Genomic DNA, 27,926 nt, shown 5'->3' with positions numbered 1-27,926 from the left:
TACTGCTTTTTCAGACAACCAGAGTTTAGTGCCCAACACCAGGCTGACTTGCTCACAGCCGCTTGTAACAAGCTCCAGGAGACCCGTGGTCTCTTTTGGCCTCCGAGGTCACCTGCACTCATATACATACCCCACACAGACATGCACATACACTTAGCTGAAAATAGAGTAAATCTCTGTCTAAACAAAGATCATGATGGAACTTTTCTTCTTCCCCTCCCTTCAGAGCGCTGTCAGATATTGACGCCTTTATTGCCTATGTGGGTGCTGATCTGAAAAGCTGTGACCCAGCTGTGGAGGATCCATGTGGCTTGAACCGTGCACGAGTAAGACTCTCCTGGGAATGGGAAGTTTCACTGGCCACGGGCAGGAGTTAGGGTGTTTCATTGATCAAGTTTCTCAGATTTGTTTTGTCTGTACTGGTGAGAGACCCAAGAGTCTCTCCTGCCCTAAGCTTCTCCTTTCTTTTCTTCTTTAGTCTTGAATTCTTGAGTTAGTTCTCACAACAGAGCACATGGTCTTTTCTATGAAGTCATTATTTTGGCTTTAAGGATCCCTAAGTAGCTCGGAAGACTGGAGGTGTAATGAGGAAGTAGGTCAGACTTGGTGGCAGGGTGAGTCCCCCCTGCTATTGCTCGCTGGCATGTGAAGTCCTAGGTGATGGCCAAATCTTGAGACCCTGAGGCTTTCCAGTGCATCGGTGCTCAGAGAAGCCACTACGGTGAAAGACACGTGACCAGCCTGGCATGAGGGGTTGGGGGTTAGGATGCAGGCTGTGGAGTCCCGGATGGAGGGTCAGGTAAAAAAAAAATGGCAGTTTAAATACTTGGTGGTGGAGCTCATCCAAGCCACCCCTACCCCAGGGTCACTAAAGCCCTGGAAAGACATCCTAATGAGAAGGAAGCTCCCTGAGCTTCCTACTACGGCCCTGACAAACGGCAGTGAGAAGACCTCCCTTGGACTGGACCATAAGGACAAGGACTGAGGTCTTGCTGGGGTGGGAGACACAGGTTTCTTCCCCGTCTCTGTCGGTGACACTGCACTGACCCCCTGCATGTGTGTCTCAGTGCTCTCCCCTTATCCCTGCTGTGTTTTTCCTTCTTCTCTCTAGATGAGCTTTTGTGTGTACAGCATCCTGGGGGTTATGAGACGCACTAGCTGGCCTTCCGACCTAGAAGAAGCCAAAGCTGGGGGCTTTGTGGTGGGCTACACACCCAGCGGGAATCCCATCTTCCGCAACCCCTGCACAGAGCACATCCTCAGACTTCTCGACAACTTGCTTGCCCTTGTAAGGTGAGTCAGAGATCTTCTTTGTTCTTAAGAATCTCAAAAGTTTGATCTTTTATTTCTCATTGCACTAGTGGTATGGGATTAGGTCCTGAGTCTTTTGAGAGGGAGGTTCTTCTTTCTAAGGACAGTTGGCCTCCCTGTGTGAGGTGTGCTCTCTCCATAGGCATAATAGTGTTGTCGTATCCTATTTTGGTTTTCAAGACAGGGCCTCTCTGTGTAGCCTTGACTATCCTGGAACTCACTCTGTAGACCAGGCTGGCCTCAAACTCAAGATCGGCCTGCCTCTGCATCTCAAGTGCTGGGATTAAAGGCGTGCGCAGTTTTTTTATTGCTGGTTTGCTGGAGACTGACATGGGCCTTGTGCATCCGAGGCCACAGTGTACCACTGAGGTACATCCCAGCCCTTTCTTATTTCCTTATAGCTTATACCTGCTTTTAAGGTTATTTTGTCTACATTTTTACTAGGAAGGAAACGGCTTGTTGGGAGCGGGACAGTTGGTTTCTGTAGTAGTGTTTCTCCAGATGGTGTCCATGTGCACTTGTAGAATTTCTCACCAATGACTGAACTCATGTAGGCCAAGCATCCAATGGCTCAGCAAGCCAGAGGAGAGCAGTATGTCTGTCACCTCAGTTTGTGCAGGCTTCACTGTGAGACCTGTGGCATCAGCATGTACCTGAACCCTTGCTTAAAAATCAGAATTAGGGACACACTGCAGACTGTAAATGTTAACAAGCTACCTGGGAGTTTCATGTACACATGGAAGAGTCAACAGCGTCACCGTAGGTCACAGGAACTGACCTGCTCACATGAGAGGTGCTCAGGCTAGGCTTGTTGATACTTTTAAACTTTATAGAAGTGAAACATTTAAAAAACATGCAGCCCTTGGTCTCTGACTTCTATTGCTCAACATCATGGTGTGGGAGCCATCTGAGTTATGTGTAGCTGGGTCTGTTTCTTCTTCCTGTCTATGTGCTATTCTGCTATGTGGCTGTGCTGTTTCTTATTGATCCTGGTGGATTTTTGGACAGAATTTTAATAACATGCATACAGTAAATTTAATAATAAGCTACTCTCAGGATCTTGGAAGTGTACTTGTAAGATATTTGCATAATCTTGTTGGTTATACACGGGAGGGTAGAAATCCTGACTTGTAGGCATGCTCATTACAGCCTCATCTGAAAGTTTTCCTGGCCAGGGCAGCTTTCAGATGTGGCTGTAATGAGCATGCTCCCAGCAACAGTATACAGGAGTGATGGAAAGTTTTTGGTTCTTTCTTTTTGTTGCTTTTGAACTGCCAGCCCTTGGTGGGGTTGGGGGCGGGGGTGCACTGACAAGGGGTGCATGCAGAAGCCAGAGACGGAGGTCAGGGTATCTCTCCATTGTTAATTCTCTGCCTTATTATTTGAGACACAGTCTTCGACTTGAACGTACACCTGGAAGTTTGGCGAGACTGGCTGACCAGAGAATCCTTGGTTGTGTCTATTTCTGTACACTCAGCACTGCTGGGCACATGCTGGCATAGCAAGCATTTTGCTCTCTAAGCCATCTCCCCTTTTCTGTTTTTAATTATGTTTTGGGCTAGTAGATTTTATTCTTGGTAATCCAGGCTGGGTCTTTTTTTGTTTTTGTTTTTGTTTTTTGTTTTTTTTTGCATGTTTACAGACTTTTATTACTTTGTGTTATTATCACAGAGGCCAATTTATTCTGTTTTTTTCCCCACTTCTTTTTTATTAGATATTTTCTTCATTTACACTTAAAATGCTATCCCGAAAGTCCCCCATACCCTCCCCTCTCCATGCTCCCCTACCCTCACTCCCACTTCTTGGCCCTGGCGTTCCCCTGTACTGGGGCATATAAAGTTTGCAAGACCAAGGGGCCTCTCTTCTCAATGATGGCAGACTAGGCCATCTTCTGCTACATATGCAGCTAGAGACATGAGCTATGGGGGTACTGATTAGTTCGTATTGTTGTTCCACCTAAAAGGTTGCAGACCCCATCAGTTCTTGAATACTTTCTCTAGCTCCTATATTGGGAGCCCTGTGTTCCATCCTATAGATGACTGTGAGCATCCACTTCTGTATTTGCCAGGCACTGGCAAAGCCTCACAGGAGACAGCTATATCAGGGTCTTTTCAGCAAAATCTTGCTGGCATATTGCAATAGTGTCTCCGTTTGGTAGCTGATTATGGGGTGGACTCCCGGGTGGGGCAATCTCTGGATGGTCCATCCTTTCGTCTTAGCTCCAAACTTTGTCTCTGCAACTCCTTCCATGGATATTTTATTCCGTATTGTAGGGAGGAATGAAGTATCCACATGTTGGTCTTCCTAAAAATATGGAATGCTTCACGAATTTGTGTGTCATCCTTGTGCAGGGGCCATGTTAATCTTCTCTGTATCGTCCCAATTTTAGTATATGTGCTGCTGAAACGAGCACCCAGGCTGGTCTTTAACTCACTGCGACCTTCTACTTCCCAACCGTCACCATACCCAGCCTAGGGTATTTGTTTGTTTGTTTATTTGTTTTTATGATCACATTTAATTAATAGTAAAAACAGCAGGCAGGTATACTGCAAAGCCATTTCCAGCACATATAATCAGATCACTTGAGGCTAAAGCGGGAGACTCTTGGGCACAAAACATTGTCTCAGAAAAACCCAAAACAAATGGGCGTGTTTCACGTGCCTTTAAAACTAGTCAGGCTGGTATCTGTGGGGTCACGGCCAGTTTGGTCTACAAATTCAAGACCTTGTCCTTGTCCCTTTTTTTTTCTTTTTTTTTTTTTTTTTTTTAAGATTTACTTATTTTTATTTTATGTGCATTGGTGTTTTTACTGCATGTATACCTGTGTGAAGTTGTCAGATCCCCTGGAACTGGAGTCACAGACAGGTGTGAGCTGCCGTGTGGGTGCTAGGAAGCGGACCCAGGTCCTCTGGAAGAACAGCCAGTGTTTTTAACCACTGAACCAGCAAGACAGCCCCAAAACCTCCTCTTCTTTAAAAAAAAAAGAGGGGGGGGGGAATTATGGCTCATTTGCTTAGAGTCAAGTTTAAATTCATTCAAGTAATTATATCAGACATTATTTTATAGTATTACCACCATCCCAAAGTTCTGAGAGAATTTTGTTTCAGAAAGCAAAATACTGTAAATTGTGCTGAGTGCAGTTTGGTTTTTATTTTTCTGAGAGCCTTGCTATGCAGTCAGGTTGACCTTAAACTTACCTGTTTCCTGTCTCAGTGTGAGATTACTTTTCCTGGAGAAATACGGTCAGCTGTCTGTGTTCTAGACAGGCCACTAGTAACAGACCCTGTTACTGGTCTGCTTGGTGAGCCGGGGCGTTTATAGTGTTAGTTGGGAGCACAGAGTTCTCAGAGATATATATGAAAGACTAGCCAGATGTCTACATAACATCCTTATTTCTTTCAGAACCCATAATACTTTATATACACCGGAAATGCTAACCAAAATGGCAGAACCCTTCACCAAGGCTCTGGATATAGTTGAATCTGAAAAAACGGCAATATTAGGTAAGAAGGCTTCAGCTCCTCTCAGGTTCCTTCTGCTCTCCCATGAGCGGGTGTCAGGAAGTGCTCTGTGGAACTCCTCCTCCGTCCGGGAGAGCTCCGTCCAGCTCCTTCAGGGGACCTAGCGAGTCTTCCCAGCGGCTTCCCTAGAGACCTCTTCTTTAGTTAGTGTGCAGATAGTGCTGGGCGGGAGAACTCTGTCTATCAATGTTTACCCTGATAGAATCACTCATTTTTACCTTTGGGAAAGACAGAAATGGCAAAATAATCTTAAATGTGGTATCTGCTATGAAGGAAAGAGTCAGGTCCTTGGGAGAGTGTCAATTTGGTGGCCTAACCTGTTTATCTGGGAAGTTCCTTCTTGAAGGACTAATGAAAGCTAACTATGCCAGATGCAGGGGAGATACTGGGTTGGTTGTAGCTTAACTAGCATGTGCCTGGCCCTGGGTCTCATACCCATTTGCAGAGAGACGGGAGGGGAGAAAGGTGTGACAACTTCACAATGGTTTTAGTACTCTACCGACTAGAATATATGGCCACCTGCTTTGTGGTATAGTACACATGTTCACAGACATATCTGCCTGCTCATGGGTGTTGGCTCTTTGAGGAAAGCGTGTTCTCAACCCATGTTTTGTTTGTAGGATTACCTCAGCCTCTCTTGGAATTCAACGACCACCCTGTCTATAGAACCACTTTGGAGAGGATGCAGCGGTTCTTCGGCATTCTCTATGAAAACTGGTAAAGGCACAGCACACTGCCCATGCTCCCACACTAGACCAGTCATGTTGTAGGGGTGCTCCACAGAGACTTGACCGAGGATTCTAGTGTAGAGGTGCCATGCGACAACCGTTAGAGGGGAAGTTGGTGGTAGTGTTCCTTCTAAGGGAGCAACCTGTTGTCCCACATTGCACCTTGATTTTCGTAGTCACCTCCGTCCTGGCTGCGACTTGAAGTTTGTGCCTGCTGTGTCAGTGCTGGTGCGAGAAGTGATTGCCTCTGCTCTGACCTCAGTGCTCCTCGCCCCTTTCTCCGGGGGGTCAGCGGGAGGCGACTCGGCAGGTCCTGTCCTGGTTGTGCAGCTCAGTGAGCTCAGCACGTGCACACCACAGTAAGCTGCAGCCTTCCGTGTGAGTATTAACATTAACCCGGTGACTCTGCCTTACAGTTACCATATCCTGGGGAAGGCGGGCCCTTCCATGCAGCAAGACTTCTACACTGTGGAGGACCTTGCTTCCCAGCTCCTTGGATCAGCTTTCGTCAACTTGAACAATATTCCTGACTTCCGGCTTAGATCTATGCTTCATATCCTTGAAATGGCCCTGAATAACCCAGAAGGCCAGAAAACTAGAGACAGGAGTGAGAGGGAGGGAGACCTAACCGGTGGGACGGTGGGCGTCAGTGCAGCAGGACTCCAGCAGAAAGGGTACGATAGGGAAAACAGGAAGGGAGGGGGCTCTCTTACAAACCCTCAGAGCTCCTCTCTGGAGATAAATTACTATTGTCTTCCTACTTAGACATATCAAGTTGATTTCCTTTCCTACAATTTATTTAGTGCTTCCTTTTGGTTGGTTCGTGTTTGCCGGGAACTCTCTATAGATAATCTAGGCTAGCCCTACACATGCTGCCCTCCTGCCTTAACTTCCTAAATGCTGGGTTCTGTGCATACACCACCAGCTGGGGTTTTTAATTTACTTATTTTGGGGTTTTGAGACAGGATCTCTCTGTGGCCTCTGCCTGCTGAGTGTTGGGTGCTACCACTCCTGGATTTATTTTGTTTTTGTTTTGAGTGACAATCTCACTGTTCTCCCGGCTAACCTGGAGATCCTGGGCTCAGGTGACGGCCTTCCTCGGCCTCCTGGGAAGCTGGAGCTACAAATGAAGGCTGGTACAACCAGCTGTGTGCTTTCTTTTAAAAAGAACACTCAAGATTTCATCATCTTTCAGAGCCTTTTGTGTAGGATGTCTTTAAGTCTTCTCTTCAGCAGCCCCTGCCTGGGTTGTACAACTAACAGAAAAGTCCGTTAAGCTGAAACACGAAAGAATTGAGCATTTGTGCAGCATGGGATTCTTGGACAAGCATATGAGGGGGTTTTCCTATTAACATAGGACATTCTTGGCGTCTTGAACACCCTATCGTAGACTGCCCAGTAGTGCAGCCTGGTGACTAGAGAGAGAGCGGTCTGCTCTGGTGCCGAACCTCCTTAACTCAGGGTAGCACGTGTCTTCGTGAAGCCCCTCGTGCTCTTCTGCCCCCCAGAACACTATGAAACCCTGATATCTCCCATCCTTGGACCTCTCTTCACCTACCTCCACATGGTAAGTGAGGGTGGGGAAGGGGCAAAGAGAACTCACTCTTAAACACGTACTCCAGGCTGGGGAGATGGCTCAGTCTATAAAGAGCCCACAAGCATAATGGCATGAATGTAGGTCTCCAAAAGACACATGGAAGCCAGCTGTGGCGCCACACATCTGTAACCTCAGCACAGGAGCTCTTATGCCCAACAGAGTTGTGCTAATTGATAAGCTCCAGGTCCAGGGTGATTCAGAAAACATGCTGAAGACTGATAAAGGAAGATAGTTGATACCTGTCTCCAGCCTCAACACACGTGTGCACACGCTCCTCGCTGCCGTGGGTGCCTTCAAGTGCAAATTGTGCTTCTGTCTTCCTGTGACAGGGAGAGACGGTCAAGGGACTCTTTTCCCTGGGTCTGTTCACGGCTGTGGGATGAGGCAGTAGTCAGCTCGATGGAGATCAGATGTTTCCAGAGAGACCCAGAACTTCTCAGTAGTGTTAATCTGTTTTATCAGAGATTGCTGGCATGCTGCCCTTGTCAATCAGCAGAGGAAGGTTACAGAAACCGGGCCTTCTTTTCACTGTGTTTGGTCTGTCAGGGCTAGGGAGACTTTAGAAGAAGGTGACTGACACACCCCCGAATCCCTTGGATTGGCAATTAATAACCAAGTACTGACGTCACCAACACTTCTAAGCATAGAAAATTGATGTCTGTGTCCAACATTGCTCTTTTTCCTGTTTTGACCAAATCAAAAGTTAGTGCCAACATTAATTAAAGTTCCTATTTTAGAATCTTTTGGTTGGTTGGTTGGTTTGGTTTGGTTTGGTTTGGTTTGGTTTGGTTTGGTTTGGAGTCAGCATTTTTCTGTGTAGCCCTGGCTGTCCTGGAACTCACTTTGTAGACCAGGCTGGCCTCGAACTCAGAAATCCACCTGCCTCTGCCTCCCAAATGCTGGGATTAAAGGCATACGCCACTACTGCCTGGCTTAGATTCCATTTTTCATATTTGGGCCTTGATACAATTTAGTTAACAGTTCAGAAAATGTCTTTAGGTTGACATAGGGAGTTTCTTTCTGATTAATTAATTCTGCCTAAAGTGCACATTAGTAGCTACAATCCCAGCACTAAGGATGCTGCGACAGGAGGATCACTGCATCAGTTCAGGCAAGCCTCGGATTTGTAGTGAGTTCTTGACAGCCTAGGCTCTAGAGTAAGAAAATTGGTAGTAGGCCTCAACACCACGTCCGCAGCCTCAGCACTCCAGCCCTTGTCTTGTCTCCCCAGAGGCTCTCCCAGAAGTGGCATGTCATCAACCAGAGGAGCATCCTGTGGTAAGCAATGTCCTCCCTGGTGGGTGGTGGGTCAGCCAGCAGCCAGCTTCAGGTGGGGAAAGGGGGGGGGGCAGGGCTCTGACTATCCTAGAGCTAGCATAGCAGTGGTTTAGAACCATTTCCGGCTTAGATGGAGGCAGTTTGTCTGGACAGGCTGTTACCAGTGAGCGACCTGGTAAGGAATTGAGCCTTTCTGTGGGCCCTTTCCCCTCCCCAGGCTGGATGTTGATCCTGAGCCCTCCATTATTCCAGCCAGGCAGACTCGCAAGAGACAGTGTCTTTAAGTGGACTGCTGTTGGTCCCTGATAACCCTTCAGAACTCAGACCTGGGGGGAGAAATGGCCGAGGGGAGGGGGGGCGGGGGGGGTCACCACTCTACTCGTCCTTGGTGCTTTTGCTCTCCCACGGAATGTGTCCCCTGGGTCTCCGTTCTGCAGTGGAGAAGATGAGATTGCAGAGGACAACCCCGAGTCTCAGGAAATGCTCGAGGAACAGCTGGTGAGGATGCTCACCCGAGAAGCCATGGACCTAATCAGTAAGTGACTTGTGGGGACCTGGGGAGCCGCACACTCGGCCACCTGAGGGTGACAAGGCACCACCCAGACAGAACCGTAGGACACCAAATAGGAGAGGGATCCAAAATGAGAATTGGAATTAATGTTGGGCAATAAGTTTCTAGGTTGATAAAGAGAGGAAAAGGGTGAATTCTTAGACATGGACATAAATTGCAATGTTCAGAAATGTTGACAAATTTAATACTAGTCATTTATTGTCAGTCCAAAGTGGTTGGGAATGTATCAGTGACCTTCCCTGGTCATTTATTCTCAGGAGTCTGTAATGTCCCCCTAGCTAACTAACTGAAGAAGGGACCCACAGTCTGGTTGGGGTCCTCAGAATACCACCTTCTATTGGTGAAGCTGACTTTATTCTGTGAACAGTATCTTCCCACCAGCTTTCATCCCACTGAGATCAGCTGGTGAGAGGCAGCTGTTGTTGGGTGGGTGGCTAGGACCTTCTCCTAGCCTAGTCAACTGTTCTCTCCTAGTGGCTTGCTGTGTGTCAAAGAAGACTGCCGACCACACTGCCGCTCCCACTGCGGATGGAGATGGTGAGTGAGCGAGCTGTGGCTCAGCCCTCAGAGAGACGGGATCCATCTACAGTCTCGTGCTGCCCCACTTGCTGTTTCCTCTGTCCAAGTAGTTTTCTTCTGCCGTGACATGACCCTCAGATCGCTCATCCGCTCTCTGCTCCAGTGTTATCTCCTCTGAGAGGTCTGCATGTCCAGTCTGCAAACACATCCCCAAGCACCTGTCATCTCTTCCTTGGCAATGCTTTTAGTTCAGCTCCCTGCACTGTTTCTTCTTCCTTGCCTGTCCCCCTGCTGTAGGCTGTCATAAGGCAGCTGTGCTACTCCTTCTGACCTCTGGTAACGGGGTCCATGCCTGGTAGCATGAGCACTCGAGTGTGACATACCCTAGTGTCCTCAGCCACTCATCACCCAGAGGCTCCTGTAGTGCTCCGGGCACCATCCATATCTATATCTCGGTGTGTCGCTCAAAGGCGTTGAAAGCCTTGGCGGGTAGAGGGCTGTGTAGCTCCGCTCAATACCAGCTAGCCAGGACCTTCAGTGCAGGTATTCCTCCCTGATGAAAAAGGGGGGAGGGGTGCTTAATGTTCTGCATTGTTTACAGATGAAGAGATGATGGCCACTGAAGTAGCCCCCTCGTCTGTGGTGGAGCTCACAGACCTGGGCAAATGCCTCATGAAGCACGAGGTGGGTACCACTCGCATCCAGCCCCTGCTCTCCTTGCTCTCAGTAAATGCACAAGTACGTAGCTGCAGAGTCCTGGTATTTGGCCTCTGTAGGCCTGAGCTTTTTTTTGTCCCAAATACAGCTATCCACCTCCCCCACCCGTTTTGTTGTTTTTTGGTTTTTGGGGTTTTTTGTTGTTTTTTCTCTGTATAGCCCTGTCTGGCCTGGAACTCACTATGCAGCCCAAGTTGGCTGCTGGAACTAAAGAGCTGAGGTAGTACATGAGGCAGTCAGAGGTGGCACATTCATTCCCATCGCTATCTTCCTTCTTTCCTGCACAGGATGTCTGCACAGCACTGCTAATCACAGCATTTAATTCTCTGACCTGGAAGGACACGCTGTCTTGCCAGAGGGCTACCACACAGCTCTGCTGGCCCCTCCTCAAACAGGTTTGTTTACTCACCTTATTTCTTTGAGGGGGTTGGCGGATGGACCTCAGGCAACAAGCATGCTAGGCAAGCACTAACTGAGCTGCAGCCCTAAGTCCCCTGCCCTTTCTATTTTGAGGGACAGACAGGTCTGACCAAGTTTCCCAAGCTAGCCCTTAGCTCACTACTCCATCCCCAGGTGAGCCTTGACCTTGCCAGCCTGCCTCAGTCTTCTTAGCAGCTGAGATCCTGTGAGTTACTTTTGTACTACTGTGACGCTGTTCATCTGACAGAGACTAGCTCAACTGGGGGTGTCAGGGTTTCCGTCCATGACGGTAAAGCATGGCAGAGAGCACAGGTCAGACCCGGGGCGAGGGTTACAATAAAGGTTTGCCCTGCTGACTCTGACTCCATCGCAACCAGCCCTCTCCTGGCCTCTCAGAAGGGGGAAGTTAGGCTAGTGGAAGGAGCAAGTGAGAGGACTGGCGGTGGGCCCTTGCAAGGTTCCTGTGGCTCCTGAGTACGGCTGTCTTCCCAGGTGATGTCTGGGACCCTGCTCGCAGACGCTGTCACTTGGCTTTTCACCAGCGTGCTGAAAGGACTGCAGATGCACGGGCAGCACGACGGGTGCATGGCTTCCCTGGTCCACTTGGCCTTCCAGATATACGAGGCGCTGGTGAGTAGAGGGAGGCTGGCAGCATGGCTGCTTCACTTCACCTTGCTCCCAGGATCCTGAGCCGTGGCATCTGCCACACTGCTTGTGCTGCCCCTCAGAGGTGGGTGTGGCGTGGAATGAGGAAGGTGACAAGCCAAGCCTACAGCCAGTGAATTTATCCTCATTTAACCAGCGCCCCAGGTACCTAGAGATAAGAGCAGTAATGGAGCAGATCCCTGAAATAAACAAGGAGTCTCTGGACCAATTTGACTGCAAGCTTTTAAACCCCTCCCTTCAAAAAGCAGCTGATAAACGACGGAAGGACCACTTCAAACGTCTAATCGCTGGCTGCATTGGGGTAAGTCACGCATCCCTGTTAGGGTGTGCAGTCCCACACCATTGCTTGTTGTCTATGACTGTTGTGGGTAAACTCAAAACCAACTACTAGTCACTCAGCATCAGTTTTCTTTCTTGTTTTCTTCAGAAACCCTTGGGAGAACAGTTCCGAAAAGAAGTTCACATTAAGAACCTTCCCTGGCTTTTCAAAAAACCCAAACCAATGCTGGAGACAGAAGTGCTGGACAGTGAGGAGGGTGGACTGGCCACCATCTTTGAACCCTGAATCAAGCTTTTGGGCATCCTTCTCCGGCCTCGGTTGTCATCTCTTCTTCCCCCGTGTAGCTAATCTCTAGGCCCTCCTCGCACTGCCGCCTCACTTTCCACCGAGTCAGCCTGGAGCAGCTCAGATCTGGGTCAAGCTGGAGTAGAGTGGGTCCTGCGGGAAGACCCAGGTCATCCTACTAGAGTGCAGGGTGTTGGGACCTACGCCATTCCAGAGAGGTGGCGGGAGCTGGCAGCCAGCTGGCAGTCTGGGCTTTTCCAGGAAAAGCTAGAGCACAAGGGCCTCTCCCCAGAGCAGCTGCAGCAGTGCAGACAGACAGACAGAAGAACTGGGGTGCTGTGCCCAACCCACTGACCGTGTGTGCAAGGTGTGCAAGGTCTCAGCTGCTTTCTTTTGGACTACAAGGGTCCCACTTGAGCCCCTTGCTGCTGGGCTAACAGGGATCCTTCTCCACTCCCAGGGGCATGTCTGGCCTAGGTGCTACATGCTGACCCATAAATGGCCAGTTTTCTCAGTCTAAAGCAAGAATCTGGCCACTTGGGGACCCATGGTACAGAGCTATTGCTAAGTCTGAGCGTACTGGGAACAAGAGCTAAACAGAATCCAGTCTAACACTCTGGTCCTTAGAGTAGACATCTTGCCTTTCTATGATTGACCCTCGAGGGTTTCCCCAGTGTCTGATGACACCAACCATACAGAAGTAATCCAGACCAGGTAGGCTTCTGACAAGCTAGCTAAGCAGCCACTGTCCCTCCTGGGACAGCTGAGTCCAGGTGCCTTGGAAATCTCAGTGGTCTCTTAAGCTTCCGAAGACTCTCTTCTCAAGGGTCATTTCTAAAAGTGTTCCAGTCAGAGCCAACACTTTTCAGTCCTTAAGGTCCCTGGGAAGGGCACAAAGCAAACAGAGCAAGATGGGTGAGACCTAGTCCTGCCTATTATGACAGGCAGATTTGACCTGTGTCTCTGGATGCTGGCACGCCCACTGTCCATCCAGCCCCAACTTTGACCTAGTGTGGGACACAGTCATGCATAGTAAAGTTGCAAAGACAGAGCTGGGAAATAGCAACTAGAATTGAGGTCACTGTCCACTCTACAGCTGCACAAGGCCGTTGTCCTCCTGCCTGGTGCTTGGGATCTGCAGGTTGCAAAGGTGAGCTCAGTATTGCCCTCCACACTCATAGCTGCCGCTCCTGTCTGCTTAGGGCTGTGGAGGATGTAGTTGTATTTATTATGTTGTAATATTTTTAACATCCTATGACTTCATGCTAGAAATTTTCTATTGTTTATAGAACCTTTTGTAGAAATGCTAACTAAAGTACATCTGCATGTCAGTAAAAATCTGTTTCATACAGAAGGGCCCTATTTTCCTTTTTCAAACCAGTGACTTTTCCAACCAAGCACCCTGTTAAGGGTACTAATCAAGCCGGGCGTGGTGGCGCACGCCTTTAATCCCAGCACTTGGGAGGCAGAGGCAGGCGGATTTCTGAGTTCGAGGCAAGCCTGGTCTACAAAGTGAGTGCCAGGACAGCCAGGGCTACACAGAGAAACCCTGTCTCGAAAAAAACAAAAAAAAAACAAAAAAAAAAAAAAAAAAAAGGGTACTAATCAGAAAGACCTGGTGATGAGCCACCCAAGCCTGGCACACTTAACATCTGTCCAAAAGACACTAGCTGTCTTCTCTGGAGCTGACAGTGGCAACATGGCTGACTAATGGCAGCCCTGGTTGGAAGAGAGCTAGGTGGAGGGAGGGCAGTGCACGCTCTCTAGCTGGCCTTTCTCAGCAGCTGCAGCGAACCTTGGTACTAGACAAAAAAAGAGTAAGCCTGGAAAAAAAGAACTTGCCAAGAGCAATTTATTTACAACAAAGGCCTTACAAAGGCAAAGGTGTCCGTGGCACATTTAATAAAATGTATTGCCTGGAAATGAGACTGGAAAGGGACCTCTAGTAACCCTGAGCACAGCGGTATAGTACAGCAGTGCCAAAGACCCCAATCCAAGAGCAGCCACGCCCTCCTAGGATCCCAGATGTGTGTGGAAGCCTCAGTCCATCTCAACTGCATCCAGCTCATCCAAGAACCGCCGGCACTTCCCCATCAGGATCTTGATGGCTTCACTCACCAACACATCTGGTGGCAAAACTCCAGTAGACTCCACAGAAACTAGAGGCCAAAGAAAACACTCAGTCCCTGCAGGATTTTACCTCTAATACAGGCTAGTTCTAAATCCTATCCAAGGAGTACTCACAGATATAATGGTCCCGAACCCGGGCAAGCCGCACAGCCTTCTTGAGCTTCTCATGCCGGAAGATTTCCCTGCTGAAGGTATCCAGCCGAGCATTGGCCACCCTGGCCACCTTTTTACCTAAGGAAGACAGTATGGTAGCTTGCCTGTTAGGAGATTGCCTTTTCTTTAAAGAAAACACCTTAGTCTTAGTCCCACTGTGCACCAAACACACCTTGTACTTCCTGCACCTCAATCACGCCAGGGGAGAAGCACTGGCTCAGCTCCTCTGCCGCTTCTCCTTCCACAGGCTCAAGCAGAGTGATGTCTGGTAGGAGTCTGTAGCTGGCTGTGGCCACTGGGGAGAACTTGGCATGGTCTTTGCCTGGGATAACACAAGCACGTTGGCTTTCTGCCTGCTGCTAACATCCCAGTTGAGCTCCTGGTTCTACTGCATTGCTACAATCAGACTGCCCCCCACCCCCCACCCCAGGGCAGACTCACTAGATCCTCACCAATGCCCTTGACACAGTGCATCATCAAGTCAATTTCCTGGCCAGGCCGAAGCTGAGCGATGAGGATGTCGTCGTGCACTGGACGGATTGTGCCCTCCGGGAAGACATCAGCCTGATTTCCCAAGGGGACCCACGTCATATGCCTGGTGTATACTGGAGGGAAATATGAAGTCAGAAGCCGCAGCTCCACAGTCTGCCCCTCACTTGGCCCTAGGCCCTCCCACCGCTTCTCACCTTTATGGTTGATATAGAGTTCATTGGGGTCTGAGGAATCCTTGGCAGCATTGGGGTTCCTGGTACACCTGACCTGCAGCCGGAACTGCAGCGTGTCTATCTCCGTTCCTTCTTCCTCTCCTGTACAGAAGCAGCAGGGCTGGGTTTGGTTTGAGCCAGGGTTTTACAAGCCCTGGCTGTCCTGGAATTTGCTTTGCCGACCAGGCTGGCCTTGAACTCAGGAGACATCTGCCTGCCTCTGCCAGTGCTTGGAGTAAAGCTGTCCACCACTGTGCCTGGCCATATCAGCTCTAATACCAGGCTGACAAGAAGGCTCACAGAGTGAGGGTGCATGCTTGCTCCAACCTGAAGACCCGAGTTCAATCCCCAGGAAGAATGTAAAGGTTTCGGAAAGAGCCTGAGTGCTGCTAGCACTGTGTTCAGAGGGTGTACACAGTGAGACTAGAGGTGAGGTGGGGACAGCTGTTGTCCCAGCAGTAGGTCTGGGACCTGAGCCCATGAGCCATTCCAGGTCAGTTCTGCCTAACTCATAATCCCAACCTCTCAGCCTCACCTGGGTTCCGATATTCAAAGAGACGAGGATCAGCAAGGATGGGGATGAGCCCCAGGCGGTGAGCAAGGATCTCATCCTGGACAATGGACGTGTTGTTATACACCAAAACCTTCTCCACAGCCATTGTTGGCACCTGCCCAAGGAGGCAAAAGCATCCAACTGACCTCCACCCACTCCCCTGCCTGGAAAAGAGGCAGCACTTTTTAATTTTGCCCTTCAGATTCTTTTTTTTTTTTTTTTTTTAAAGATTTATTTATTTATTACATGTAAGTACACTGTAGCTGTCTTCAGACACTCCAGAAGAGGGCGCCAGATCTCGTTACGGATGGTTGTGAGCCACCATGTGGTTGCTGAGATTAGAACTCTGGACCTTCGGAAGAGCACTCGGGGCTCTTACCCACTGAGCCATCTCACCAGCCCCCCCTTTTTTTTTTTTTTTTTTTTAAAGATGTATTTATTTATATATGTAAGTACACTGTAGCTGTCTTCAGACACTCCAGAAGAGGGCGCCAGATCTCGTTACAGATGGTTGTGAGCCACCATGTGGTTGCTGGGATTTGAACTCTGGACCTTCGGAAGAGCAGACGGTGCTCTTACCCACTGAGCCATCTCACCAGCCCCCCAGATTCTTGATACAATGTTTACTATGTAGCCCAGACTGTCATAGGTGTCCCAGAGGGATGGCTTTGAGAAAAGTGTCTACAAATTGATACAATTTCCACCCTCCACTCTCCAGCCCATGTCCTCTAATACCTCAGCTAACAGGATTCTCCGGAAAGCATTGGCGATGGCAGCATCAATCCCCACCATGTCAAACTCCAGTGTGTCTTCATCCATATGCACCACGTCCACACGGAAATTCTAGAGGGAGGGAAGAACAGGGGAAGATTGTTGCTCCTGCGTGACTCCTGCCTGGCTCCTACCCTGCACTATCCGCTCACCCTAAAGTCATGGTGATCAGTAGACATTTTGTCTCCAGTCCTGTTCTTGGGGGGCAAGGCTGTGTGTTTCTTGTTTTTTAGGTTTTTCCGAGGCCAGGTTTCTCCACGTAGTCCTGGCTGTCCTGGAACTCTGTAGACCAGGCTAGCCTCAAACTCAAAAGATCCACCTACCTCTGCCTCCCAAGTACTGGGATTAAAGGCATGTGCCACTATGCCCGATCTTCCCAGATTTTCCACAAACCACCCAGAGAAGTTACTGTACAAAAAGCAGAACTTCCCACACTACTTAGACCATTTGATACTTGCATGTCTGTTGTCTTTTATTTTCTTTCTTTCTTTTTTTTTTTTTTTTGGTTTTTTTCGAGATAGGGTTTCTCTGTGTAGTTGTGGCTGTCCTGGAACTCACTTTGTAGCCCAGGCTGGCCTCGAACTCAGAAATCCGCCTGCCTCTGCCTCCCAAGTGCTGGGATTAAAGGCGTGCGCCACCACACCCGGCTGTCTTTTATTTTTTTAATACCTACTTTTCTCAACTACATTCCCTTGGTATCTGCACACCAATTTCCTGATCTGCTATTCTTTCTAAATTTCCCCCTTCCACACACACAGTAAAGGTTCCTGTCTCCTAGGTTCTAATCCCCTGGCTGACCTCCACCGCGCTCCTGGCTCAAGCAAGCACATAGACTTCACAAGCAGGCACCTGTCATTCTTGTCCTCCTGCTTGGCAAATGACACAGCCAGCAACAGTTCCCCAGTGCCGCTGGAGAAATGGCTCAGTTATTAAGAGCATTTACTGCCCTTGCAGAACTGGGTTGGGTTCCCAGCACCTAGTGGGACCTAACATTCTCCTCACACTGCAGGGATCACTAACACACAGTGGTGCACAAATACACATGGAGGCAAACACGCATATCAAGAAAAAGTTTTAGGGTCCTCAAGTTAGAAAGTCCTTTCACACACTGCCCTCCCCTGAGCACTGGTCCAAATCATCTAGTTCTCCCTGCCTTACTCTGTTAGTACTATCTGGAGTTCATCTATGCCCCCGATTTCAGCCTGCCTACACTAGCTGGCAGATTCACCAGAATTCATTCCCTCCTGGCTATCAAGATTGCAAAATGTTATCAGTCTACTCAAAAATTCTAAATTGGGCGTGGTGGCTCATGCCTTTAATCCCGGTGCATGGGAGGCAGAGGCAGGTAGATGGCTGAGTTCAAGTCCAGCCTGGACTACAGAGAGTCCCAGGGCTAAACAGAAACATTTTCAAAGTGAAAAAAAAAATCATATATAATGAAGCTCCAATCAGGCCTTCACTACTCAACTTTTATTCATAGTTCAAAGCTTAATTCAAATGCCATTCCCTTCACGGACCTTTAACTACGTCCCTTCAGTTAGCTGGATTCAGTGCATCAATGGTTCCTGACCACATCCTAGCCATCTTCATCGCTATCTTATTATTCTGGAATAACTTATCTGTGTGGTCCATTATCCCACCGAGAGCAACCACCACCGTGTCTGACCCGTCCATGGAGCTCATGCGTGTTGTATGGAAACAGCGACCCCCCACCCCCACCCCAACCTGCGAGGTCTGGCCCCTCGGGTCGACTGGGCACCTTCAGCCCTACCCACCTTCTCGAAGCGGTTCTGGTCCCAGGCATCATCATAACCAGCGTAGTTACCGGGAAAGTCCGTGGTGTGGACCTAGAGCCAACAGAAAGGGCAGTGTGGCCAGGCTCCACACCAGGCCTCTCCTTCCCCGTGCCGCCCTCATCCTTCCCGCGCCCCGATCTCTTACATTGCGAACCCCAAACTCTCCGAGAACCACGCGAGTCCGCATCTCCTCCACCGCCTGAGCCGCCGCCATCTTCCGCCACTCGCCGTAAGAGGAGGCGAGTCCGCGCCTGCGTCTCCGCAGCAACGCTCGGGCTCCCGCAATCTTGAATGTCGCGAGATCTTGCCCCGCCTCTGTCCACGTCCTTCACTTCCGGACGTCAAGTGGGGCCAAACATCCGGGTTTCTCCCTTCGGCGTCCCGGCGGATCCCCACCTTTCCCGGGCGGTCGCCCCTCTGAACCTCTCCCTCCCTCGGACCCGGGTCGCACGCTCATCCCACGCGCGCGAGCTCCAGCGACGGGAAGCCTCGAGGGACATGGCGACTCCGGCGGCGCCGGCCAGCGGCGTCCGAAATGGTGCTGGCCCGGAATGGGGAGGCTTCGAAGAAAACATCCAGGTATGGAGCGCGCCTGCTGCCAACAGCCCCGGGCTGGCGGCGTCCGGACGGTGGCTGCTGTTCTCTCTCGCGGGGCCTAGAGGTCGGCTCCGCTGCAACGCCGCCTGTCCACTTTGAGTCTTCCCGGGGAAGGGTGTAGCTCTTGTGCTGGCGTGAAAGGGACAAATTAGGGCTCCGGCGGGCCTCGGCTCTCTGTGCCCGACCGGGGCTCTGCAGGCGGGCTGAGAGGTCTGCCTGGATCAGACGTGGTGTGGGGGCTGGAGGCAAGGATCCACTGACACCCCCTAAAAATAGGCTTGTTTGAGAGTTGGGAATGGCAGATGGGCTCTTTTGCAACTCTTGGGAGCTTTGAGGTGGAAAGTAGGAAAACAACGTGGATTGAAAATAAATAGTAGGGTTTCCAGGACCACAAAAGTGTCGCGACCAAGAGTTGCCACCACTGAAAGAGTGGCAGTTCCAAGCCATATCCTCGGCAGTGAAAGAGCAAAGCCTCAAGCTGTCAGCTGAGTGGAGAACGGGGAGGATGCAATGGAAGGGCCCCTCACTCGGAGCCATTGTCTTCACAGGGTGGGGGTTCGGCTGTGATTGATATGGAGAACATGGACGATACCTCAGGCTCCAGCTTCGAGGACATGGGTGAGCTGCACCAGCGCCTGCGGGAGGAAGAAGTAGACGCTGATGCAGCTGCTGCAGAAGAAGAGGATGGGGAGTTCCTTGGCATGAAAGGCTTTAAGGGACAACTGAGCCGGCAGGTAGCAGATCAGGTAAGCCAATGGGGGAGAAAAAAAAAAGGGCCTATGCATGTCCTAAATTGATAGAGGTTTTCCACTTAGACCCACACGTAAATCTCGCCGAGACTGGGTAACAATCTAGAGCCGAGAGTTTCATTATACCCATTTCCCTTCAGATGTGGCAGGCAGGGAAGAGACAGGCTTCCAGGGCCTTCAGCTTGTACGCCAACATCGACATCCTCAGACCCTACTTTGATGTGGAGCCTGCCCAGGTCCGAAGCAGGTGAGGCGCCTTCTCTGAGCCATCTGTCCTCACATCTAGACCCTCATCCAGACTTCACTCAGACTCAGAGCTCTGAGCTCTGGTGGACTCCCCTACTTGCAACCCCATTACTGAACTGAACATGTTGTGAATACTTGGTGAAAGGTACAGTTGGCTAGGTACCCCTCAAGTGCGCTAACCCCTCTTCCTTCCTACCCTGCTTCCCTCCGCACCACCAGCCTTTAAACGGCACTCACTTTGTTCTCATCCCTCCCTCACCTGGACTCCTAGACAGTTCTCTCCTCTTCGGGTGGCTCTTGAAACTGCAGTGCATTCTTATTCCTGAGCTGGTCTCCCCAAACACCAACAGGTCCTCAAAAGCAGCTCTGCTGCCCTTATCCTCCACCCCCCACCCCACCCTCACCCCCAGCATCAGACAGACAGACCATGCACCTGAATACCAGAGCGTAGTCATTAACCTGCTTATCAAAAGGAGGATTCAATCCTGGCTTCATTCTTCATTCGTCCTCTAAGCAGAGCTGATAGAAAAGCTAGGGCCAGTGAGTGAGTATACACGGGTTCTTGGTCTGTGTGGAGCACTGTCCTGATGATACCTGATCTGTCAGTGAAGGTGGGGGTGGGGCTCAAAGGGGAAGGCTTACCAGAGGAAATAGTGTCCAAGAAACATTGCCAAAAACAAGAAAAACCTAAGTTACAGTAGCCATAGGTACAGGAAGAAATGATCCCTTTTTTTATTCTGTGTGAATTTTTAATACCAGTTCAAATATATTTTTCCAGAAAAATGCTCACTGCTTGGAATAGTAATGGAGAAGAGGCAGGAAGCGGATGCTTCCCTCATCCCTCAGTAGTTGTACAGTTCCTGGGGCTTCACGCCCATCTTCTGTAGGCCATGTAGGTCTAATCTGGTTCTCCAGGTTTACCACTCAGCTCAGTTTCAGAGGGCTGTCCTTCCACAAAGTGGTTTTGTCATCCCCTTTTTAGCCTCCCTCCTCCCATCCAGTGTGTCCTCTGGGCCAGCCCCATTCCTGGCAGTAGAGACGTGAGTTAGGATGTAGGCCCTGTCCCGCAGAACACGACATGGTGCTGCTTCACATCTCCTCTCCTCTTCTCCTCTCCTCTCCTCTCCTCTCCCAGGCTCCTGGAGTCCATGATCCCTATCAAGATGGTCAACTTCCCCCAGGTAAGGAGGGAAAGGCCACCAAGCTAAGCCTGGGTGTCATCAGAGCAGGGGAGGGAGGCCACCAAGCTAAGCCTGGCTGGCAGTCTCTAGTGAGCATGTTACTGTCCTGACAGAAAGTCGCGGGCGAGCTCTATGGACCTCTCATGCTGGTCTTCACACTGGTGGCCATCCTCCTGCATGGAATGAAGACTTCTGACACCATTATCGTAAGCAGGACACTGGCCTTAGGGGAGGCGGGTGGCTGGTGGAGGTGAGGCAGGGGTAGCCCTGTGCAAAAGGCCCTGGGTAAGGCTGAGGTCAGAAGTCTCTCAGCCTAAGCAGAGCTTTCACCCCACAGCGGGAGGGCACCCTCATGGGCACAGCCATAGGCACCTGCTTCGGATACTGGCTGGGTGTCTCGTCCTTCATTTATTTCCTTGCCTACCTGTGTAACGCCCAGATCACCATGCTACAGATGTTGGCACTGCTGGTAAGGAGCCGAGCCTGGGGGTGGCTGGGGGGTCTGCTGCACTCTGCCATCTGTGGACCTGGGGTGGGGGGACACCTGGGATGGAAGGAGCAGGGGGCAGACCGGGATAGGAGCAGCGAGCTAAAATACCCCACCTCGGGACCAAAGGCCTATGCAGCCCAAGTGACGGTGCTGTCTCTCTCTCCAGGGCTACGGCCTCTTCGGGCACTGCATAGTCCTGTTCATCACCTATAACATCCACCTTCATGCCCTTTTCTACCTCTTCTGGCTGCTGGTGGGTGGGCTCTCTACCCTGCGCATGGTAAGCTGAGCAGATTTTGCTGTCTGCCCCACAAAGAGCTCTAGAAGGATGCACTGACAGCTCTGCCCCAGGCTTGGAGTGTCTGCTCCATCCCTCACTTGACAGGGCCTTCTGAACTGTCTACCTGTGGCCCTAGGTGGCAGTGTTGGTGTCGCGGACTGTGGGCCCTACGCAGCGGCTGCTGCTCTGTGGCACGCTGGCTGCCCTGCACATGCTCTTCCTGCTCTATCTGCACTTCGCCTACCACAAAGTGGTAGAGGGTGAGTGGCGGGCTGCAGAGGGAGTGGGCTGGGTGAGCTGACCTGGGGGCCACTCATTCTCCATCCTTCCTCCTTTAGGGATCCTGGACACCCTGGAGGGCCCCAACATCCCACCCATGCAGAGGGTCCCCAGAGACATCCCTGCTGTGCTCCCTGCTGCCAGGCTGCCCGTCACTGTGGTCAATGCTACCGCCAAGGCAATAGCAGTGACTCTGCAGTCACATTGACCATCTCTGAAATCCTCGGCCTGCCCTGACCCCCAGCTCTGGGGCAGAGGAAGATTAAAGGACAGTACTGAGGATGTGTGTGCCGAGGTCTGCAGCCACCAGGCTGTGGCTGCCTAAACACCTGCTGGGCACCAGGCTTGGCTTCTGAAGGGCACAAGACCAGGAACTCACGGCTAGGACTGCAAGTCTCTGCAGCCAAGTGCAGAATATGGGTCAGCTCTTCTGAGGCCCTCACCCCCTTTCTCTCTCCTCCCCTCCTGTCCTAAATATAGACTTGGTAATTAAAATACTGATTGAAGTCTAGACCTGTAGCTCCTGTTGGCAGCCATCCTCCTGCCACCCGTTCTGATGCCCATTACTGCACCACAGAGCAATGGGTAGGCCAGCCCACAGTCCTCATGTATAAGTCTAGGCTGGCTGTCCTTTTGAGAGGCCAGGGCAACAATGACAAATTTCCACTTACATCATTACAAGGACCTTCTGCCCCTGGGCAATCATGAGAGAATGTCCCCATCGAGCTGACATTTGAAGCCAAGCATGGTCTTACAAGGCTTGATTTGTTTTTTTAAGTGTTAGTGACCAGCACCCTTTAACCTCCACTGAAGGAAATCCCGGCCACTTGTGGTGGTACTGTGGTGGTACATTCCTTTTCATCCCAGCAGGGTGCACAGGAACATGGATCTTCAAGGCCAACCCAGTCAACAGAGTTCCAAACCACTTAGGGCCACACAGTGAGACCCTGTTTCCAAAAAAAAAAAAAAAAAAAAAAAAAGGAATTCAGGCTGCTGGAGAGCCTGCTCAGTGGTTAAATGTAGGCGCTGTTCTTTGAGGGGACTAGACTTCCGTTCCCAGCATCCATGGGAAGCATCCATCTCACAGTTGCTTTTAGCTCCAGGTCCTCCAAGGACCTCAGGGTGCCTGCACTCACTGCACAGGCACATGCATTAACATAAAAATAAAACCTAGGGGTGGGGAGATGGCTCTGAGTGTACAGGCTTTCCCCTTGCAAAGACAAGGAGTCAGCTCAGTTCTCAGCATCCGTGGTGGGTGGGTCAGGGTTTCGTAACTTTAGCGCCCTCTTCTGGATTCTGCAGACACCGGCAAGCCTGAAGTGGTTAAATACAGTCAATAGGAGTAGGGCTGGGTGTTTTATTTTTTTATTTTCCCCCTGCCTGTGGGGTATAGGGGTGGGATAAGGTCTCCCTGTGTAGCTCTGCCTTTCCTGGAACTCACCAGGTAGACCAGAGATCCATCAGCCTCTCCACAAAAACTGAGATTAAAGGCACAGGTCTAGGTCTGGATCACTCTCTTTTGTTTTCATTTTTATTTTTTGAGACAGGGTTTCTCAGTGCAGCCCTTGCTGTCCTGGAAACTCACTCTGTAGACCAAGCTAGCCCGGAACTCAGTGACCCACCTGCCTCTGCCTCCTGAGATTGAAGGTGCGTGCCACCACACCCTCCTCTGACTCGCTTTTTTTTTTTTTTAAAGAATGGCACTTCCTCTGTCTACTCTACTGTCCTGTTGCACTAATGAAGCCCCCACTGCAATCAGAGATAAAACTCAGCTTCACTGTGGCGGCTTTACACGCCCCCACCCACCCACCCGATCCCACGGCTCTGGGATGAACGGACACCCTTTGATTTGGGCAACCCCACTTTCCTGTATGTTCAAAGGTGGTAGCCGGGGCGGTGGTGGTGCACGCCTTTAATCTCAGCACTTGGGAGGCAGAGGCAGACAGATTTCTGAGTTCGAGGCCAGCCTGGTCTACAAAGTGAGTTCCAGGACAGCTATACAGAGAAACCCTGTCTCAGAAAAAAATAAAGGTGGTTTTACTGCCCTACCCTAGGGATCCTGCCCCGTGCCACCGTATTGACCGGGAAGTCCCTGTGGACTGGAATCCCCACGCATGCTTCGCCACGCGTCACTGGGGTGTGGGGGGCGGAGCGCGAACGGATTACAGAGCCTATGGACTTCCAAGCAGGACTGATTGCGGGGTCTTGGTGAGTCTCCGGATTTAGACCTTAAGAATGGAGAAGCACCAGAGAATAAGTAAAAAGAGAACGAAGTGACATCAAAAGCTGTCTGAGCGTGACTTGCCTCCACCCTCCCCACGTGAGACTGCATCCTTCTACTTACTTCCCGCGCTGTCCGGCCCTCGGATCCTAATTCTTTGCCCTAAGACACGCATCGCGCGCCGGCCGCTTGGTCCATGCAAGGACGGGGGGGCGGGGCGAGGGCCAGTGACGCAACCGTTGCCATAGGAACTCGCCGCCTGCTCCGGCGCAGCAGCTGAAGCTGAGCTTCATCCCGCCCCGGCTGTCCCCGAGAGCCGTGCTGCCGGGCCCCAGGCCCGCAGAGCGGGCGCGGCCTCTTAAGCCGCGAGGGAGAGGACCAGCGCGGGGTGGCTGCAGCTCTGTCCCCGGCCGCCCCCGCCCCCGCCTCCCGCCGTTTCTCTTCCGCGCCTCTGCACCCAGGCCCGCGCCTGCTTTCGATCTCGCCGCGGCCGCCGTTGCCTCCGCCTCCGCCTCTGCCTCCGCTCCGGCCGCGACCCCAACCGGGACCGCGACCTGAATCCCCGCCCCGCCCCCGTCCGCCCCCGGGCCAACTTCTGCCCAGGCCGGGACACCGGCGGCAGCACCCCCGAGGCCCAGCCGTGGGGACCATGCTGCCTAGCTCCATTCAGATTTCGGGGGAGCCGCTGTCAGGCGCCGAGGTGCGGGACATCTGCCGCGGCCTGCGCGACAACGCGGTGCGCCTGCTCTCGCTGCGCGGCTGTCGCCTGTGCGACCGCGACTTCGGCCGTATCTGCCGGGCCCTAGCTGGAGCCACGTCCCTGGCGCAGCTCAACCTTAACCTGGGCGTCGTGTCTAGCCCCAGCCGCATCAAGCAGCTGGCAGAAGCGCTACGGACCAACCGCTCCATCCAGTCCCTCTTGTGAGTGTGTCCCCTCGCAAGGGGGTCCCGGCCACTGCACCCCTCTACACACCCTCTACCACCTCCTGTGTCTCCACATTACCTTTCCAGTACCTGTTTTCCCACCGCCCTACCTTCGCACATCCTCTTAATGCACATCTCGTCTCGGGGTCCACCACACCCTCCCAGAAACGAGCATCAGTTCTAGACTTTGACTTTGCTCCACATGCCAACCTTCAAAGAGCCCTGCCTACTAGGGAATGCTGCCCTCCCCACTCCACCCCAACCCCAAGTTACTTCATTGTGAAGGCCCTCGTTTCTGAGGAAGGGTCACCTCCCGTGGAGACTACCCGCTGAAGGATCTCAGAGGAGAATGAGCATGTGTGCCGGCTCCGCAGCCACTAGCCACACACCCCTCCCTGTGCAATGTTCTCATCAGTTCCTGCCCCAGAAACCAAATTCCCTTCCCATCGTATCCCTTCAAATCTAGGATTTCCATTCTTCCTTCCCATTCTTGTCTCGGGGAGGGGCAACTTTCCCAAATAGATAAGGCTGGTTATACATAATTAATCTCATCTCAACCTTCAGCCTACATGGGAGCCCACTGACAGATGCGGGACTGGCCTTGCTGAACCCAGCCCTGGCTCTCCACCCTGCCCTTGTGGCTCTTGACCTGGGGGACTGCATGTTGGGTGATGAAGCCATCAACCTCATCTGTGGCCTCCTCCCTCCAGACGGGGCCAAGTCTGGTGAGCAGGGCCCTACTGAGTGCATGGGCTAGTGTGACTGATGTAGGCTAAATGCCGAGAAGGGGGTGTGGCCCAGTGCCGAGAGCCGGGAGGGTGCAGTAAGAATGCCTTTTTACCCTTCTCAGGAAGGGAGATGCTTAGAAACTGAGCAGAGTGGAAACTGATCCAGGCAGGGGAGGCGTGAGTAGGTCCCTAACTGCTCTAGACTGCTGTGGTTGGGGGCAGAGTGGCTCCCTGCCACTAGGGTTACCCTATAGACACAGGGTTGAGAAGGACCACACCTTACCCATCCTGGATTCTCACTATGCTGCTGCTTAGGTCTGAAGGAGCTAACACTGAGCGCCAACCCTGGCATCACCCCCAAGGGTTGGAGCCGCCTCGCCATTGCTGTGGCCCACAGCTCCCAAGTCCGCGTCCTCAACCTGGACTACAACCCCCTGGGTGAGCTTAAGATCATTTCTCTCTCTCTCTCTCTTTGGTTTTTCGAGACAGGGTTTCTCTGTGTATGTAGCCCTGGCTGTCCTGGAACTCACTTTGTAGACCAGGCTTCTTCTCAGTGTTCACTGCCGCCCTACCCAATAGCCTCAGATCATCAGTTGCCATAGTAACAAGGGAGGGAGGATGAATGAAAGTGCCCAAGGATCTTGTAAGAGAACCATCCTTCATGATATCTGACCAACAGGTAGCTTTAAACTTTGGTCAGAATCTGGGTCTGACTTGCTTCATCTCACTTAAGATGCTGCGCCCTTTCTGTCCAGGCACTGGGTCCTGACCTGGAGCAAGGATTAACAGACCTCTGTTTTCCCAAGGTGACCATGTGGCAGGGATGCTGGCTGTAGCTGTGGCCTCAAGCCGTACCCTAGAAGTCCTAGACTTGGAGGGCACAGGGCTTACCAACCAGTCAGCTCAGGTGAGAAGCCATCATGTTTTGGAGACAAGCTAGGGTACAGGGTGAGTTATTGTCTGGGACATACCCGAGGCTGGCCTGTTTGGGTCCAAGGACTGCCTAAATCGTGTTGTTGTTTTAATTATTATTGTTAAGTTTTATAACTGCATATTTATTATTTTATGTGAATGACTGTTTTGCCTGTATGTCATTCATGCCTGTGACGGCCAGAAGGTGGTGTCAGATCCCCTGGAACTGGAGTTATGTGATAGGGGTGGTGGGAATTGAACCCTGGTCCTTAGGAAGAGCAGCCACTGCTCTTAGCCACTGAGACATCTCTTCTGGGTTTACTCTTTTTTGTGCACATCTCTCCTTTCCCAAGACTCTGCTGGACATGGTAGAAAATTACCCAACAGCTTTGCGGAGCCTGGTGTTGGCCGAGAACAGCATTAGCCCAGAGCTGCAACAGCAGATCTGTGACCTCCTGTCTGAGGGGGAGGAAGAGGAAGAGATGGCAGGAGGGGCTGCTGACACCCAGGAATGGGAGAGAGGGCGGGAGCCTACTGCCCACCAGCGGAGTGGCAGCTCCTGGATGTGCCCCAGTGGTAAGAACGTGGAGAGAAGATGAGTTCTTTCTGGAAGAGTTGGATAAGGGTGGTGGTGGTGGGATTTGTGATATCCACTAAGGAATGAGTGATGGCCTGAACATCCTTCTGCCCTTCCACAGATCCCAGGTCTCAGATGGTGCTAATGACATCAGGACTAGGGGACAGTCTGTTGGCTGAGACTGAGATGTGACTCTCCGCTTGGACTTCTGCACAGCATTGCATTTGTCTGCCCTCACTACCTTCCTCCACAGGGCAGGGAAAGGCCCTGGCTGGGGCTCTGGCAGCTCCTGGTAGTGGCACGAGGCTCTGGAAGCTGTCACTGGGCAACAGCCTTGAGGGGTGGCGGCGGGGACTTGAACCCAGGGTACTGACTTTGAACTTGTTGGCAGCTCTGGCTGCAACCCGCTGGCTCGGAACAGATTTTATAAACTCCACAACCTGACTTGCCGCTGTAGTCTCTGGGGATGGCCAATGGGAGGGACTGGCAACGCCACTCGTCAGCCTTAGGGCTGGTATCACCCCTACAGCTCAGATTCTGAAACCAGCCTAGGACTAGGGCCTGAGGTCCTGGGAATTCAGATACCTGAAGACAGAGGGAAGAGCTGGGCTGAACTGGACCTTCCTTCTTCTGGGAGACTTATTAGCCCCTGCAGTCACCTGTGCACCCCTCCTCCCTGTGCCTCGGGCTAAGGGAAGCCGGGCAGATGGGGTAATAATGGCTGAGACTAGGAAACTGTTGG

At 51.4% G+C, this 27,926-nt stretch overlaps 4 protein-coding genes and 1 non-coding gene across 7 annotated transcripts in view; 3 read left to right on the top strand and 2 right to left on the bottom strand.

Moving 5' to 3' along the window:
- Positions 1-11,914, top strand: part of Xpo5 (exportin 5) — a 39,939-nt gene extending 28,025 nt beyond the window's left edge. The window contains exons 19-32 of the mRNA XM_021185944.3: positions 227-326; positions 1,112-1,293; positions 4,714-4,814; positions 5,453-5,549; positions 5,977-6,113; positions 7,030-7,127; positions 8,389-8,435; positions 8,873-8,970; positions 9,481-9,543; positions 10,127-10,209; positions 10,530-10,637; positions 11,155-11,292; positions 11,465-11,629; positions 11,756-11,914. Coding sequence (XP_021041603.1) covers positions 227-326; positions 1,112-1,293; positions 4,714-4,814; positions 5,453-5,549; positions 5,977-6,113; positions 7,030-7,127; positions 8,389-8,435; positions 8,873-8,970; positions 9,481-9,543; positions 10,127-10,209; positions 10,530-10,637; positions 11,155-11,292; positions 11,465-11,629; positions 11,756-11,893 — 1,555 coding nt within the window. The 3' untranslated portion in view covers positions 11,894-11,914. The remainder of the gene's footprint in view (positions 1-226; positions 327-1,111; positions 1,294-4,713; positions 4,815-5,452; positions 5,550-5,976; positions 6,114-7,029; positions 7,128-8,388; positions 8,436-8,872; positions 8,971-9,480; positions 9,544-10,126; positions 10,210-10,529; positions 10,638-11,154; positions 11,293-11,464; positions 11,630-11,755) is intronic.
- On the bottom strand, positions 3,618-3,724 carry LOC115029813 (U6 spliceosomal RNA). The gene has a single exon (XR_003835371.1). It is a non-coding gene; the product is annotated as a U6 spliceosomal RNA (small nuclear RNA).
- A 1,814-nt stretch (positions 11,915-13,728) lies between the features above and the next one.
- Polr1c (RNA polymerase I and III subunit C) lies at positions 13,729-18,295 on the bottom strand. The gene is made up of 9 exons (XM_085832595.1): positions 18,146-18,295; positions 17,980-18,051; positions 16,169-16,276; positions 15,416-15,548; positions 14,863-14,982; positions 14,629-14,781; positions 14,349-14,498; positions 14,138-14,254; positions 13,729-14,052 (listed from the first exon to the last, which is right to left on the bottom strand). The coding sequence occupies exons 1-9, from the start codon at positions 18,212-18,214 to the stop codon at positions 13,934-13,936; spliced, it is 1,041 nt and encodes a 346-aa protein (XP_085688721.1). The 5' UTR covers positions 18,215-18,295; the 3' UTR covers positions 13,729-13,933.
- A 31-nt stretch (positions 18,296-18,326) lies between these two features.
- Positions 18,327-22,333, top strand: Yipf3 (Yip1 domain family member 3). Of its 3 annotated transcripts, none has more exons than XM_085832594.1 (9): positions 18,327-18,579; positions 19,146-19,343; positions 19,487-19,593; positions 20,728-20,773; positions 20,887-20,979; positions 21,111-21,242; positions 21,430-21,543; positions 21,680-21,803; positions 21,926-22,333. In XM_085832594.1, the coding sequence occupies exons 1-9, from the start codon at positions 18,499-18,501 to the stop codon at positions 22,057-22,059; spliced, it is 1,029 nt and encodes a 342-aa protein (XP_085688720.1). In that variant the 5' UTR covers positions 18,327-18,498; the 3' UTR covers positions 22,060-22,333. The 3 variants fall into 3 exon arrangements, with proteins under 3 accessions (XP_085688720.1, XP_021042226.1, XP_085688719.1); XM_021186567.2 differs by having other exon boundaries at positions 21,882-22,333; XM_085832593.1 differs by having other exon boundaries at positions 21,649-21,803; positions 21,882-22,333.
- Positions 22,334-24,456: 2,123 nt separating this feature from the next.
- On the top strand, positions 24,457-27,621 carry Lrrc73 (leucine rich repeat containing 73). Its single transcript, XM_021149459.3, has 6 exons — positions 24,457-24,964; positions 25,532-25,692; positions 26,011-26,133; positions 26,502-26,602; positions 26,961-27,183; positions 27,306-27,621. Exons 1-6 carry the CDS (start codon positions 24,693-24,695, stop codon positions 27,374-27,376), a joined length of 951 nt encoding a protein of 316 aa, XP_021005118.1. The 5' UTR covers positions 24,457-24,692; the 3' UTR covers positions 27,377-27,621.
- The last annotated feature ends 305 nt before the right edge of the window (positions 27,622-27,926 follow it).

This window comes from Mus caroli, unplaced genomic scaffold (assembly GCF_978045245.1).
Source record: "Mus caroli unplaced genomic scaffold, Mus_caroli_1 scaffold_18, whole genome shotgun sequence".
Taxonomy (NCBI): domain Eukaryota; kingdom Metazoa; phylum Chordata; class Mammalia; order Rodentia; family Muridae; genus Mus; species Mus caroli.
This window is presented reverse-complemented; position numbering and strand designations above follow the sequence as displayed.

What these genes read in the sequence shown, in the direction of transcription:
- Lrrc73 (XM_021149459.3), top strand. Translation starts at nt 24,693, where the DNA reads ATGCTGCCTAGCTCCATTCAGATTTCGGGGGAGCCGCTGTCAGGCGCC. An exon ending in TTACCAACCAGTCAGCTCAG is followed by an intron (nt 26,603 to 26,960) that starts GTGAGAAGCCAT and finishes TCCTTTCCCAAG; the next exon opens with ACTCTGCTGGACATGGTAGA. An exon ending in CTCCTGGATGTGCCCCAGTG is followed by an intron (nt 27,184 to 27,305) that starts GTAAGAACGTGG and finishes GCCCTTCCACAG; the next exon opens with ATCCCAGGTCTCAGATGGTG.
- Yipf3 (XM_085832593.1), top strand. Translation starts at nt 18,499, where the DNA reads ATGGCGACTCCGGCGGCGCCGGCCAGCGGCGTCCGAAATGGTGCTGGC. An exon ending in GCTTCGAAGAAAACATCCAG is followed by an intron (nt 18,580 to 19,145) that starts GTATGGAGCGCG and finishes TTGTCTTCACAG; the next exon opens with GGTGGGGGTTCGGCTGTGAT. An exon ending in CTACCACAAAGTGGTAGAGG is followed by an intron (nt 21,804 to 21,881) that starts GTGAGTGGCGGG and finishes TTCCTCCTTTAG; the next exon opens with GGATCCTGGACACCCTGGAG.
- Polr1c (XM_085832595.1), bottom strand. Translation starts at nt 18,214, where the DNA reads ATGGCGGCGGCTCAGGCGGTGGAGGAGATGCGGACTCGCGTGGTTCTC. An exon ending in GAGAGTTTGGGGTTCGCAAT is followed by an intron (nt 18,052 to 18,145) that starts GTAAGAGATCGG and finishes TGTTGGCTCTAG; the next exon opens with GTCCACACCACGGACTTTCC. An exon ending in GGTTCGGGACCATTATATCT is followed by an intron (nt 14,053 to 14,137) that starts GTGAGTACTCCT and finishes TTTGGCCTCTAG; the next exon opens with TTTCTGTGGAGTCTACTGGA.